At 36.4% G+C, this 13,573-nt stretch overlaps 1 protein-coding gene across 1 annotated transcript in view; it reads left to right on the top strand.

The window, feature by feature from the left end:
- Window positions 1-11: 11 nt before the first annotated feature.
- LOC139970231 (uncharacterized) overlaps window positions 12-13,573 on the top strand; it is a 34,872-nt gene continuing 21,310 nt past the window's right edge. The window contains exons 1-10 of the mRNA XM_071975879.1: window positions 12-235; window positions 4,863-5,062; window positions 5,675-5,719; window positions 6,248-6,301; window positions 6,979-7,032; window positions 7,312-7,371; window positions 8,481-8,501; window positions 9,453-9,479; window positions 12,072-12,116; window positions 12,791-12,844. Coding sequence (XP_071831980.1) covers window positions 157-235; window positions 4,863-5,062; window positions 5,675-5,719; window positions 6,248-6,301; window positions 6,979-7,032; window positions 7,312-7,371; window positions 8,481-8,501; window positions 9,453-9,479; window positions 12,072-12,116; window positions 12,791-12,844 — 639 coding nt within the window. The 5' untranslated portion in view covers window positions 12-156. The remainder of the gene's footprint in view (window positions 236-4,862; window positions 5,063-5,674; window positions 5,720-6,247; window positions 6,302-6,978; window positions 7,033-7,311; window positions 7,372-8,480; window positions 8,502-9,452; window positions 9,480-12,071; window positions 12,117-12,790; window positions 12,845-13,573) is intronic.

The raw sequence follows: 13,573 nt of genomic DNA, 5'->3' as shown, positions 1-13,573 counted from the left end.
TCTTCGTGTTGTTTTATTTGTTTTGGGGATATATGAGTCCACAACACTGTAGGCATACGATTTTGGTCCCCACAGTAATTGTCATTAAAGTACACAGTGGATGTCAGAAACAGTACTATAGCAGCAGGGGTGTGTCAAAGCGGAGAATTGATTACCATGGAGTTCAAAATGTGGTATAATCCACGTCCTCATCTGTTAATCTTAATCGGGATTATCTGGGCCGCCTTCAACATAGGTAAGTCAACTCCATAATCGAATAAGCTTTTTGGTTCGTGACTTCCCTAAAAGATATCATGAAACTAAGAATTGATTTCGTCACCAAAAAACAAAACAAATGATCAGTCTGTGATTCTCAACCTTCGTTCGTACAGACACTTTTGACTAAAGATGAATACAATCAAGCAACAGTTAAACTTAACTATTGCTAAAATATAAGTTTGTAGTTCATTAAGTTTGTTATTTAACTTCTCACCCGTCAGTCAAGTAAAGATACTATGTTGTTACAATGGGAGTTTCACTTTGAAGAGGATTAGGCCTAGCTAGTTTATCAAAATCAACGCATAACTAATGATGCCACCGCTAGACTCCGCATCGAAAGCGTATATATATATATATATATATATATATATATATATATATATATATATATATATATATATATATATATATATATATATATTTATATATATATATATATATATATATTTATATATATATTTATATATATATTTATATATATATATATATATATATTTATATATATATTTATATATATATATATATATATTTATATATATATATATATACACCTACTGTGTGTGTCTCTACAATTCTATTACTATTGATTTTTAAGCGTACTTTAATGACAAAATAAAACAAATACGTTCTAATTTTCAGGACATTGATAGAGATGCTGATCAGCTTGCTACTGCTAATCTTGGAGTTGTCTTATCTCAGTTTGAACCTACCAGTATTGATGAGTTAAGGGAGATAATTAATGATACTGGAATTAAAAGAAATATACATCCGAGAGATCTCTTACAAACTAATATTGATCTTCTTCTTCCTTGCATATGTCATCTTGTTAATTTGTCTCTCATCACTGGCAGTATGGATGGTCTTAAAATTGCTGATGTTTCTCCTGTCATCAAAGGGAATGGCTTAGATCATAATAATTACAAACTTATAGACCGATCTCCAATCTATTTTGGGTAAATTGAATTGAAAGAGTTGTGCTTAAACGGTTAAATACTCACATGCATTCTAATAGCCTCAATATTTCCAGGCAATCTGCTTACAAAAAACACGATAGTTCGGAAACCCTCCTTTTGCGGGTAACTCATGACATTAATTACCAGTGTCAGCGGACATGCCACTGTGCTGGTACTCCTTGACTTAAGCTCGGCTTTCGAAACCATTGACAAAACTATTTTGTCCCCGTATTAGGCTTATCTAATGAAATTGGTATTAGCCTATACTGGTATTGTCCTAAACTGATTTAAAAGTTTTGTTGTGGGCCAATCGCAAAGAGTGAGAATAGGGGGTGGGGGGGGGGGGGCTGTACTTCTGACGAGATTACAATTATTGCCACAGGGATCTGTTTTGGGTTCAGTCTTATTAAACATCTATATCTATTTTACGCGAAAGTTTCTAGAATGGTGTTTAACATTCATGGCTTTGCTGGTAATCAACAGGTTGGATGCGAAAATACTATATTTGAAACTCAACGCTGGCAAGACCCAAATAATTGTATTTGGTCCCCCTCATATTACAATGATTGGTATCAATGGTGTTATTCTTTACACTGATGATCGTGTACAATTTCACCAAATTGTTCGTAACCTTGGTGTTCATTTTGACGATACCATGTCTTTCTGGCATCAAATCAGTTCACTTAAGCCCTTGTGTTCTAATGATCTAAGAAATATTTCTAAAATGTGGTTCTATCTTACTAAGTCTGGGTTAAGCACTATTGTTCAATCCATGGTTATTTCTCATATTGATTATTGTAACTCAATTTATTCTGGTATCAACCAGCACTATACATGATCAACTCCAATCTGTTCAAAATGTTGCTGCAAGAATGATATATGGTAGAAATAGATATGATCATGTGACTGATCCATTCCATGATCTTCATTGGCTTAAAATCAAGGAGAGGGTGTACTTTTAAATTATATTGATTGTGTTTAAGGCTGGACATAAATTGTGGAATAAGCTTCCCGACAGCCTTAGAGAAGTCCAAAATGCAGAGGACTAGGTCCTAATTATATCCATGATCTGTAAATTGGTAACCTCTGACCGTAGCAGAAATATGTTAGCCTATTAAAAGAGCCTCGACTTAAATCCTCGTAGTGGGTATCGCTCGTTTGCGAAGGCTGGACATAAATTGTGGAATAAGCTTCCTGACAGCCTTAGAAAAGTCCAAAATGCAGCTACTTTCAAGAAAACAATTAAAACACTACTTATTTGGCAATGGTTCTAATTTCAGCCAGAATCTCGATCAGGTTTTACTTTGGTTTCGTTACTTTAAGTTGTATTTAGTTGTTTTTGAGCACAGCAGTGCACACAGTTTTCTGTAGTTGTTGTGCTTATAACCTTTAATACTATTATTATTATTATATACATATATCTATATAAATCTATAATTATTTATATATATATATATATATAAATATATATATATATATATTCATCTATATATGTATATCATATATGTATGTATTTTTTTCTATATATATTATAACGACAATCCACGTATACTCCAAAAGAAAATATTATTAGAGAAAACAAGAGAAATATGCTCTGACTCATAATTGACCAATAAGGAGGAAAGTTTTAGAAATTTTTTAAAACTTTACTCCAAATGAGTCATATCTTATTTCTGTTTTTCTAATAATAATAATAATATTAATAATAATAATAATAATAATAATAATTTTTTTCCATCTCCTTTATTGCAATCTTTGGTCTGTATCATACATATGAGAGAAAATATACAAATATTCGCTTAATATAAGTAAAAACAAAACTGGCGAATAAACTGGTATTACGTTTAATTACGGTGTTTCAAAGAGAGTGCAACAAGTTCGGAATGCTGTATACATGTCCTCATAACTTATAATGTTACGTGCATTTGATTTTTCAATTGTTTTCTCTACTTGAAGCAGAAATTTGAATTTGTACATAAATTCGGTTAAATGTGGTACTTTGTCTTTCATCCTCTGGCTAAAAATATAATACTTCAGATGAAAGATAAGAAAGTTGTATGGAGTTTTGGGATTAACTTATACCCAAACAAAATATCACGCTTACTGAAAACGAATTGAAACCCGAAAATACGCTGCTCTAAATCCAAAATAAAAGACGAAGTAATTTGGCAACCCCAAAATAGATGATCTAGAGTTTCTTCGAAACTTCCGGAAAAATTACACCTAGCATTATCAGTGAGCTTCATTTTATAACGTAGATAATTTGTTCCTAAAATACGGTGTAAGAAACGAAATTGGAAATACCGAATCTTGCTCTCTCTACAAGACAAAAATGGAATACGAAATATAGTTTGCCATTGTGAATCATCAAATGAGAATTCACCATTCCATTTTCTAATGGCAGTTGGAGGAGCAGCTATGGTACTGATCAAAGAATTGTAAATATGGCGGGAACGCAACAAAGAAAGATCAGTATTAATCATTTCCTCTTTTGTATTCACCAAGGCCATATTATCTTTCCAATGTCTCGGTATGGCGGAAATAATGCCATAATACGTAGTAAATGGCAGTAAGTCTAAAGAGAACTTGTTTTTAAAAGCCAAAAAGGACAAAAAACAGCCATTATCATCTAACAAGTCGTCAACCTTCACCACACCTTTTTTATACATGGAATTATAAAAGAATGCACGATTGTCGACCTTCAAATATGAATTATTCCAAAGAATTTGCTGTTTAAAGTTCATTACAGGGGTTTTGAAGGCATAGCAGGACCACGCTCGACAGACATCGTTTATGAAAAAGGATTATTAATAATAATGTCACTGAACTGATAATTGCATCTGAAGAGCAACTCTTTCCCGTATTTCTTCAGGTGAAAATCAAAGAAAAGCTTCCAATCCGCTTTGATGTTATTTATATATCTTGCAACCCATGTACATTTAAGACCCCGAATGAAGGAAACTATGTAGGTTGCTTTCAAACCGCCGTGTTCAATTGAACCGATTAAAGTGTTACGCTTAACCTTGTCCGGTCTGCCTGACCAGATAAACCGATTTATGAAAGACTCGAGTTCCTTTATAAAATCCTGTGGTGGATCAGGCAGCACTTGAAAAAGAAAAACAAGTTGGGAGAGACCGAAGGTTTTGACAATAGTAATTCTCCCAATAGGAGTCAAATCTCTCATAGACCACACATTTTATTTATTCTTCAGGCGAGACAGCTTAGGAGTATAATTTAAATGAAACAAATGATCCCTATCAGTATCGAATGTTATTCCTAAGACAGTGACAGGACCCAAGGTCCAAGTAAACTGTAAATCGTTAAGGAACTGTGGCTTTCTTGCAGTAAAAGGGCCCAAAGGGAAAATTTTAGTTTTTTCATAATTAACTTTCAGCCCTGAAGCCAAATAATAATAATAATAATAATAATATATCTATATACATATATATCATTGCAGCTAAATGAAATAATTAATAAAAAAACAGCGTAACCAGTGGTGCTGTATTGCTTGACCTGATACATATGTAATGCTCAACCAAGAATATATTCCTAGTCAAGGCGATGAGCTCTCCCTAGACGTCTTTTCACGATATTATTAAAGCCCAAATTATGACCACAATATTCAAAGTTATCACAATATTGCTACTGCAGGTACCAGCTACGGATTTTCCAATTTGATATGCGTAACGAGCCCGTTAGCCGTGCCGTCATCTTCCTCGAAACCTATCACGATTCAAGCCATTGTAGATGGCCGGTCTCTCATTGAAGAGGCGTACTCGATTACCTTCAGCAGCCGAGACGATCCGTTATTTGTTACCAACGGTAACCGTGCAGAATATGGTAAAATCGGTGTACGTCATCTGGATTATTCCAAACAATGTGCTTGGAAAAAAATATTAAAAAACTTTGTATAACAAGGTATAGCGGCGACTGACTGAAACACTGCAAATTGTGCCTTGGTTCTGTCTATCTAACAATATGGAAATATGTATATAGCTGTGTTGAAATAGACAACATGGCAGGAACCAGGGGGAGGGATGGGGAGGGGGGGCAAAGTAGATTTTAATGCGAAGGGGACATGGCGCCGAGGTCGCTGACGGCCGACTCCTATGCAGAGTGGTATGTCCCAGGCGTGTAATGGTACATTCTGAGACATACTTAGAGGCTATATAAAACATGTCTCAAGTCTCATATGTTAAGGTTATATGATAGCAGCCTGGCTACTTTTAAGTTTTTGTCTGGAGTTGAAAGGTGTTGGGTGTACAGGCGGTACAGCCTCTCCCCTCCCCCCCCCCCCCAGCCTCAACCCCGGGATCTGCACCTGGACAAGATATTTTGTTATATGTGAAATAGTCATTCTTAAATTACCAACAACGTTCTTAATTAATGGTTACTTACAACTCTAATTTCGCAAACTAGTTTATAATATATCCACTTTTCCTTGTCCATTTTTGCTTTGACAGACTAGAAAAGGAGAAAAGGGTGACAAAGGCGAGCGCGGGGACACGGTAAGCACTTTCTCCTGCGATTAACCTAGCAGGTCAATTGATAAGAATACTTACGAATTTGAATTTTATTACCGCGCTAGTCTGCAATATTTTGCAACACAAATAGCTGTAATAGTGTAGGATTTTTATTATTACTATTACCCGCCCCCCCCCCTTTCAACCGTTAAGGGTGTGACCTACAACTGGTGTATAATTGTAGAGGAAATGTGTCAGAGCAGTTTGAGAGACCAGCTGAAATCAAAAAGGTCCCCCAAGCGGACTTGGTAATGTTTCAACTGTAATAGCAATCTTTTTAATTGGATATCCTTATCAGACGCAACATCAACCACAAGTACGAAGGTGAGATGGCAACTTCATACTCATAGCATATAATTCCAGTTCAGGGCCGGACACAACTGTATATAGGGGCCTGGTCATCTTTCTATGTTGTCACATGAAGTTTGCTCAAGTTTGTAAACTAGATGTAATTATTAACTCTTATACTTTTAATAAAGACTTTTCTTAAATGCCTTTGACATGTGTTCACAGGTGTGCACTGAGGACAATGGTGACCCAGGCATTGACGGCGCTGACGGTAGTTCGGTATGTATTGCAATTTGGGAATATACAGAATCTTCATTTATTTTTGTATTTCATCTAATCTCAGGATATTTTATAGTTTACAACGTCAGAGCTCGACGATTGTTCCCTTCTATTATTTGTTCTCGATTGCAGTAGTTGAAATGTTTTTTAGTATCGTTAGCAAGCTAACATTGGGCGAAGCTTCTGTAATAATAACCTTTTCTCGACTTTTCCAATCTTTTGAGTATTCCCATAGGCTGAAAAGTGTTCAGTTAGATAAAATGTTTTTGAACATATTTCAGTTTTTTTTTTTTTTACAACATACAACATACTTCAAGTACACAAACGAGACAGGTCGACGACACCTTGTAGCAATTTTATCATCATTAAATCGTTTAAGGTATTGTCGCCAAAAACCAAACATAAAAACAAAAACCAAAAAAAAAACCCAGTACAGAATGTCTATGTGTCAGTGCAATATGAGGAGAACCAAACTTTTCTGAAATATTTCATATCTAAGTTGGTAAAGTAAAGTTGGTAAAATGGATAATTAAGATATACAGTGACTACACAACGTCACGAGCGGGTATGTGTTTGGGGGGGGGGGGGTGTAACCCTATCCTGTGATAAATGCACGGTAGACCGTTGATTAATCCTTAAGTTTAAATGTTTGTTTCGTCACTGAACGGTACTTTCAGCCGAGTCCAGGTCCAGCGGGTCTAAGAGGTGCTAAGGGTTCAAAAGGAGACAGGGTGAGTCTTTATGACTAGTTTACATATCAATCATATCATATCATATCATATCATATTATATCATAATGTAATAGATTGTAATATAATTCATGACATGGAATAGAATGGAATGGAACGGAACGGAATGAAATATAATAGAAGAGTTCCTTAACAACGAAATGACTGGACTGCATCCTAAATGGTGTTCATATAGATATATACATATATATCATCCATTGAAAACATTGCGTAATACCAATGCTTGTTAACGGCTGTGTATTTTTTTTTGTCGCCTTAAAGGGGTCTGATGGCACCCCCAGTAGCAATCCACCAGGACCAGATGGACAGGATGAGTTTTACGTAAGTTCTGTCACTTCAAAAAGCAAATATAGCAACAATTTTTTTGTCATTTCGTCAGTTTGTTGGTTTTTGAAGAACAGGATTATGACCGATCTATTCAAGTCATAAACATAACTTTGTGTTACACTATGAAATGCATAGTTTTTATTTTTATTTTATGCTATGTTAGGTATTTAACCTTCTGAGTCATGGCAGTGATATTTTGGAAGATGAGATATCTATGAATATTCATGAATTGAATCATGATCATCATTTGCGTATTTCAAGGGCGATAACTATTATCAAACTCATAAATCTTTAGAAACTGCAGTATTTCAAATCCGTAGGAATCACTAAAAGAGGACTTTTCGATAGTCGTGAAGACTCCGTATATATACTAACAACTCCACCCTCTGCCCCTCCCACCCCCCCCCCCCCGAATAGAATAAGTTCGCTACGCAGCTAGCCTCTGAAACTGCAAATGTACAGAGACGATACGAAACTTTGAGTTTCAAAGTCCAGTCATGTAGGTATCGTTCACTTGGCCAGTAAATGCCAATATTGTAGCGCGCACGCGCACCCCCCCCCCCCAAAAAAAAAGGTCTCATTATCCCATACGACCCATACGCTTGACATGATAATCAGCTCAAAAAAGTAGTTCAATCCTCTCGAGGGAATATACTTCGTGGTAAACCTCGTTGACAAACGTTTGCTTTAACATGATTCCAGATAAGTCACTGCAAGTTTGAAGATGAGCGATTTGTATAGGTAGCCTTTTATGTCAACGTCTAGTTAAATTGGTTCCCACAAACCCCTGTGTTTCTAAACTTGGGGTAAGGAGTAGAAGTGGGGAGGGGGGGGGGGGGACAGAATCCCAATTGGTGCGACGCTCTAGGTATTAACAAATATACAAGGAAAGTTTTTACAACAACTCCCACCCCCCTCCTCCCCACCCCCTCCAAAAAAGAAACAAATATCATTTTTTTTTCCGTTTGGGAAGTATCGTACGCTTGTAAGATATTTAATATTGATCAAGCGTCTAGGAGCACGTAAACTTTTCTCTTACCAAATATCTAAATAAATAAACAACTTTCATATATAAATGTGTATCGTTTTGTCTTACCTTACAGTGCCTTGGAGCAGTTGTACCGGTGAGATCTTTATTTGTTTCGTCTTCTGTATTCGATATATATATATATATATTGGGATTATTATCATCATTTTGTTGTGATGGCATATAAGTATAATATATATTGGTCAACGTTTGTATTAATTAAAGCAAGACCCTAAATCAAAGCAAAACCAACTACACGTTGTATACACTATCTTTATCCGTCTATGACTTGGATTTGTGTTTATCACTTAACCATTTTGAGAAAGGACTTTAAAAAAAAACTGAGGCTCATCAATGAAAGTGGCGGGACTACTAAGCTTAACACGAATACCGTTAATGGTCAATTTCTCAGATATAATACAATAAACATAACAACAATTGGCATACATACTATTTTGTCATTGCCTCTGAAAACATGTTTATAGTGCTGTGCAAATTTATCATGTTATATCAGTTAGCTTATAATTAGAGTATTCTATGGATTTTGCAGCGATGAAAACTAAAATAACTCTAGCACTAATTTGTTATTTTGTCTGTTTTATATCAGTATAGCCGAAAAGATATGATTATGATTATGAATATCATGATTATTATTATTATGATTATATTATTATTATTATCATTATTTTCATCGTCATCGTCGTCGTCGTCGTCGTCGTCGTCGTCGTCGTCGTCGTCGTCATCATCATCATCATCATCATCATCATCATCATCATCATCATCATCATCATCATCATCATTATTATTATTATTATTGAGGGAAAAAGGGATCATAGGGACATGAAACAAACAAACTTCAAAGAGTCGATATTTTTACTTTAAGATCTCGAAATTTCGATTTTAAAGGCTCAAAATTTCTTTTAAATGTCGCCCTGCCTACATTTTAATCTCGAAATTTCTACTTTTCCTTTATAAACCACTGTGGATTCTGCTAAAGGAAATGATCTCCAATCTAACATTTTCTGTTAAATCTGCTTACTTTTGACAGTGTGGATCTGACAGGCCCACTTTCCAGGTAAAAAATAATAATAATTATTATACAAATGTCATTTTGTTTTAATCTGTTTAATTATAAATTTTGCACATCCGATGCGCGCTTCGATGTCGACTTTTGTCATCACATTTATTTAAAATTCACATGAGGAAGGCGTCAACATTTGGAAACTGCTTCGTTTCACACCGTTTTCAGAATCATATCATTGCAACTAGGCTAATATATTATTGAGTGAAAACATTGGAGTATCCGTTTGAGGGTATATTCTGGCGGTTGAAGTGAAAAACTGTTGAAGAACATTTGCCAGTATGACGTCACAGATCACATACTGTAAAGCATTGTAGGGAAGATTCGATGGTTTAGACATTTGAATGATTTTATATTGAGGCTATAGCCTAACGCTAGTTATATTCCGTAAGGTACGGTACTTGCCCTTGCAGTGATGGGGGTATTACCTGCAGAATAAATATTTGAATTCACCCAACTGCTACTTTAACTTTATTCTATATAATTATTTCTAATGTCTTGGTTCTGGGGAATATAATCACTGCACTATTACTAAACTTAAGTGACATGGTGGTCTGCCCAAATACGTGTATATTCAAGGGCGTAGGAACCGGGGGGCTGGGGGGCGCCAGCCCCCAGTGAAAAATGTGGAGGGGCGGAAGTATCATTCCGCCCCCCCCCCCCGCTTCGCAAGTCAGAAAACCCCTTTTTCATTTCCAAATGAGAAAAAAAACTCATTTGGAGCACCAAATTGCATCTTTGGCCAGGTGAAAATACAAAATTAAGTTTACAATATGGAGTGGGTGTTGAAGTGTGCTATATTGCACCAAATTGCATCTGAGGCCACCTGGAAATGCAAAAAAAATTCCAAATGGTAGGGGGACACCCCCTCCCCTTAGACCCCTCCCCCAGGCCGGCCATCAGTCTTCAGCCCCCCCCCCCCACTCAAAAGTACCTTCCTACGCCACTGTGTATATTGACAATAAACTAGCCCAAACCTTCTAATCGATAGTTTGGTTGCGTATCTGGTAATGGTAAAGTAGTATAGGCTAGGCCTATTAATCGGTAGTTTGGTTACGTACCTGTAATGGTATAGTTGTAAACCGGTAGGCTAGGCCTATTAATCGGTAGTTTGGTTACGTACCGCTAATGTTCTAGAAGTAGGCTAGGCCTATTAATCGGTAGTTTGGTTACGTACCTGTAATGGTATAGTTGTAAACCGGTATAGGATAAGCCTATAAATCGGTAGTTTGGTTACGTACTGGGCTATGCCTACTATTCGGTAGTTTGGTTACGTACTGGTAATGGTATAGTATAGTAGGCTAGGCCTATTAATCGGTAGTGTAGTTACGTACCGGAAATGGTATAGAACTGTGCTACGCCTACTAATCGGTAGTTTGGTTACGTAACTGGTAATGGTATAGAATTAGGCTAGGCCTATTAATTTGTAGTTTGGTTACGTACGTACCGGTAATGGTATAGTAGTAGGCTTGGCCTATTCAGGGGCGGATGCAGGATTTGTGACAGGGCGGGGTCTGACTGGTCCAGCCGCGCCTGAACGTAAGACTATCTAAGCGGAGCGTTACAATCGGTTGGCGCGGAAAACTTCCCGAGTATTCTAAGCTGCATGTACCTAGCCTGAAAATATGGATCTCATGTCTGCAATTTCTCAATTGATGACAAAAAAACAATCTATGAAATATGGTAATACATATTAGCCATGCAAAGCACCTACAAAACTCACTCGAAATGTATCTGCATCAGTACGAGTTAGCTAGTTTTATTGATGATCTATTCATGGTAGATTGGAGAGAACAAACGCCGTGGATGTTTAATTTAATTATTTTTTTCTCTTTCTTTTTTTCTCTTTTTTTTTGGCCAAGAGCAGGGGGGGTCCGGACCCCCTGGACCCTCCCTCTGGATCCGCGCCTGCTATTAATCGGTAGTTTGGTTATGTACCTGGTCATGGTATAGTAGTAGGCTAGGCCTACTTACCGGTATATTTGGTTACGCGTACCTGGTAATATAATGCTGCAGATGTGACGTTATGCATTGGATTCCGGGCTTACATGGCGCACTGAATATGCATGATTGTTTACTAATGGTTTTAGTGTCGTAACCGGCCCTAAATAAAAATGTAGTAGGCTACAATTCATTTGCATTTCATGAATATTTATTCTGATGTTAATTCAGTCATTAGAATGTTCATGAGTACAATTGGTCAAGAAAGCACTGACTAATATAATATTTATGAGTGGAAATATTCTACTTTCTGTACGTGTGGTATTTAGAAGCAACAACTCTTATTGGAAGGACGCCACAGTAGACTAAACTTAAAAGAGCGGTATTTGCATCATTTAAAACTGCACTGGCGCGAGTGTATTATTCCTTTTCTGTTCAGAATGAGAAATTTTTCTGCTATACAAAACTAAAATCATAGTAGGTTTGGGATCTGTATGGTCTAGCCTAGTAGCCTTATTAATGTTACCTTCGTAAACAGCAGTTGTCTTTAGTATATATAGATTTGAATCCTTCTCTGTTTCGAACATAACAACACTAAATCTACAATGATACTTACATACTTACAAAACGTACATTATTTTGCAGTGCCGTCAAGGACCGAAAGGATTAAAGGGCCTAAAAGGAGCAGATGTGAGTGGATTTTTATTTGAATTTTACAATTCGGTTTTGGTTTTGTCTTTATCTTAAACTTGTTATGCTGTTCATGAAATATAACATTGTTATTAGATCAAGAAAAGTTACAATCCGTGTGATATTGATCACTGAATATTGTTATATCGTCATTCGTTTTATATTGTCAAAGAACGTAGTTAATCAGGGCAAAAAAAGTTGATGCTGATACATCAATTCTGGTTAATGTCGTTGTGCTGTTAATATCAGTTTTCTGTGATTTCTCTAATCCATTGAATAATGCTGGTATGTATTTCTTTCTTAAGTTAACCTTGTTAATTGAGGGCGCTATTCCCAAATCAATTGGCTACTATCTTTGTGGCATATTTTTATTCACAGAAAGATGTTGATACGTCAGTAGGTTAATTTCTCAAATCAATTGATTAATGATTTTACGTTATAATTAAAGTTGTTTACATCAGGAAGTTGTATCTGAAACTTATTGTTGATATCGTTTTTATGCTATATTTCTCAAGTCAATAAGTTTACTTATTCAAGCTTGCTTCTTTATGGTATAGTGTTTGACGACATAGAAATGACCAAACAAGGTCATGCGTCATTAATTACTTTCTAACATATCAATTTTTCCAAAATAATCAAGCCAATACTTCGTTTGTGACAATCTTTCCCAACAGTGTATGAAAGGAAGGATGGGTGAAAAGGGGGAACCCCCGAAGCCATCTCTGCTGGTAAGATTATATTTATATATATATATATATATATATATATATATATATATATATATATATATATATATATATATAGGAATAACGGAAAAACTGTTAAACAACTATGCTGCATTTAGAGAAAGGCTGGATCTCGAGTGAGATACAATAATTGAATTAGGTAAGTGATTGGAAGTAAAACAGCCAATGTTTGGTTATATATATATATATATATATATATATATATATATATATATATATATATATATATATATATTTGAATGGATATTTATGGACCAACTGGGAAGAACCAGTAACCTCAAGGGTTAAAAAGCCTTACAACCGCTATGTCAACTGAGTTAACATCTTACGTTCCCTGTAAGGCGGTACGGGGTTGGGGGGTGAGCAGTGGCGTCACCAGACTTTTCAGTCTGGGGGGGCACAGGGGGGGGCACCAGCATTTGATGGGGGGGCACTTAGGTGGATACGGATCAACGTCCTGGGGAGGGGTCTAAGGGGAGGGGGTGCCCCTCCAGGCGCGGCGGAAGGGGAAATTATTGGGGGGGGACTAATGTGTAGAGACTATTTAAGCGGAGCGCCACCATCGGTTGGCGCGGAGCGTACAAGAAATTTTGGGTTTTTCAAACCCCCAGATGGCCGGAAACGGCACTTCCCGAGTGTTTTATGCTGCGAATACCTAGCCCTAAAATATGGGTCTCAAGCCTGCAATTTCTCAGATTGCAAGCCCCCAAG

This window comes from Apostichopus japonicus, chromosome 1 (assembly GCF_037975245.1).
Source record: "Apostichopus japonicus isolate 1M-3 chromosome 1, ASM3797524v1, whole genome shotgun sequence".
In the NCBI taxonomy this organism is placed as follows: Eukaryota; Metazoa; Echinodermata; class Holothuroidea; order Aspidochirotida; family Stichopodidae; genus Apostichopus; species Apostichopus japonicus.
This window is presented reverse-complemented; position numbering and strand designations above follow the sequence as displayed.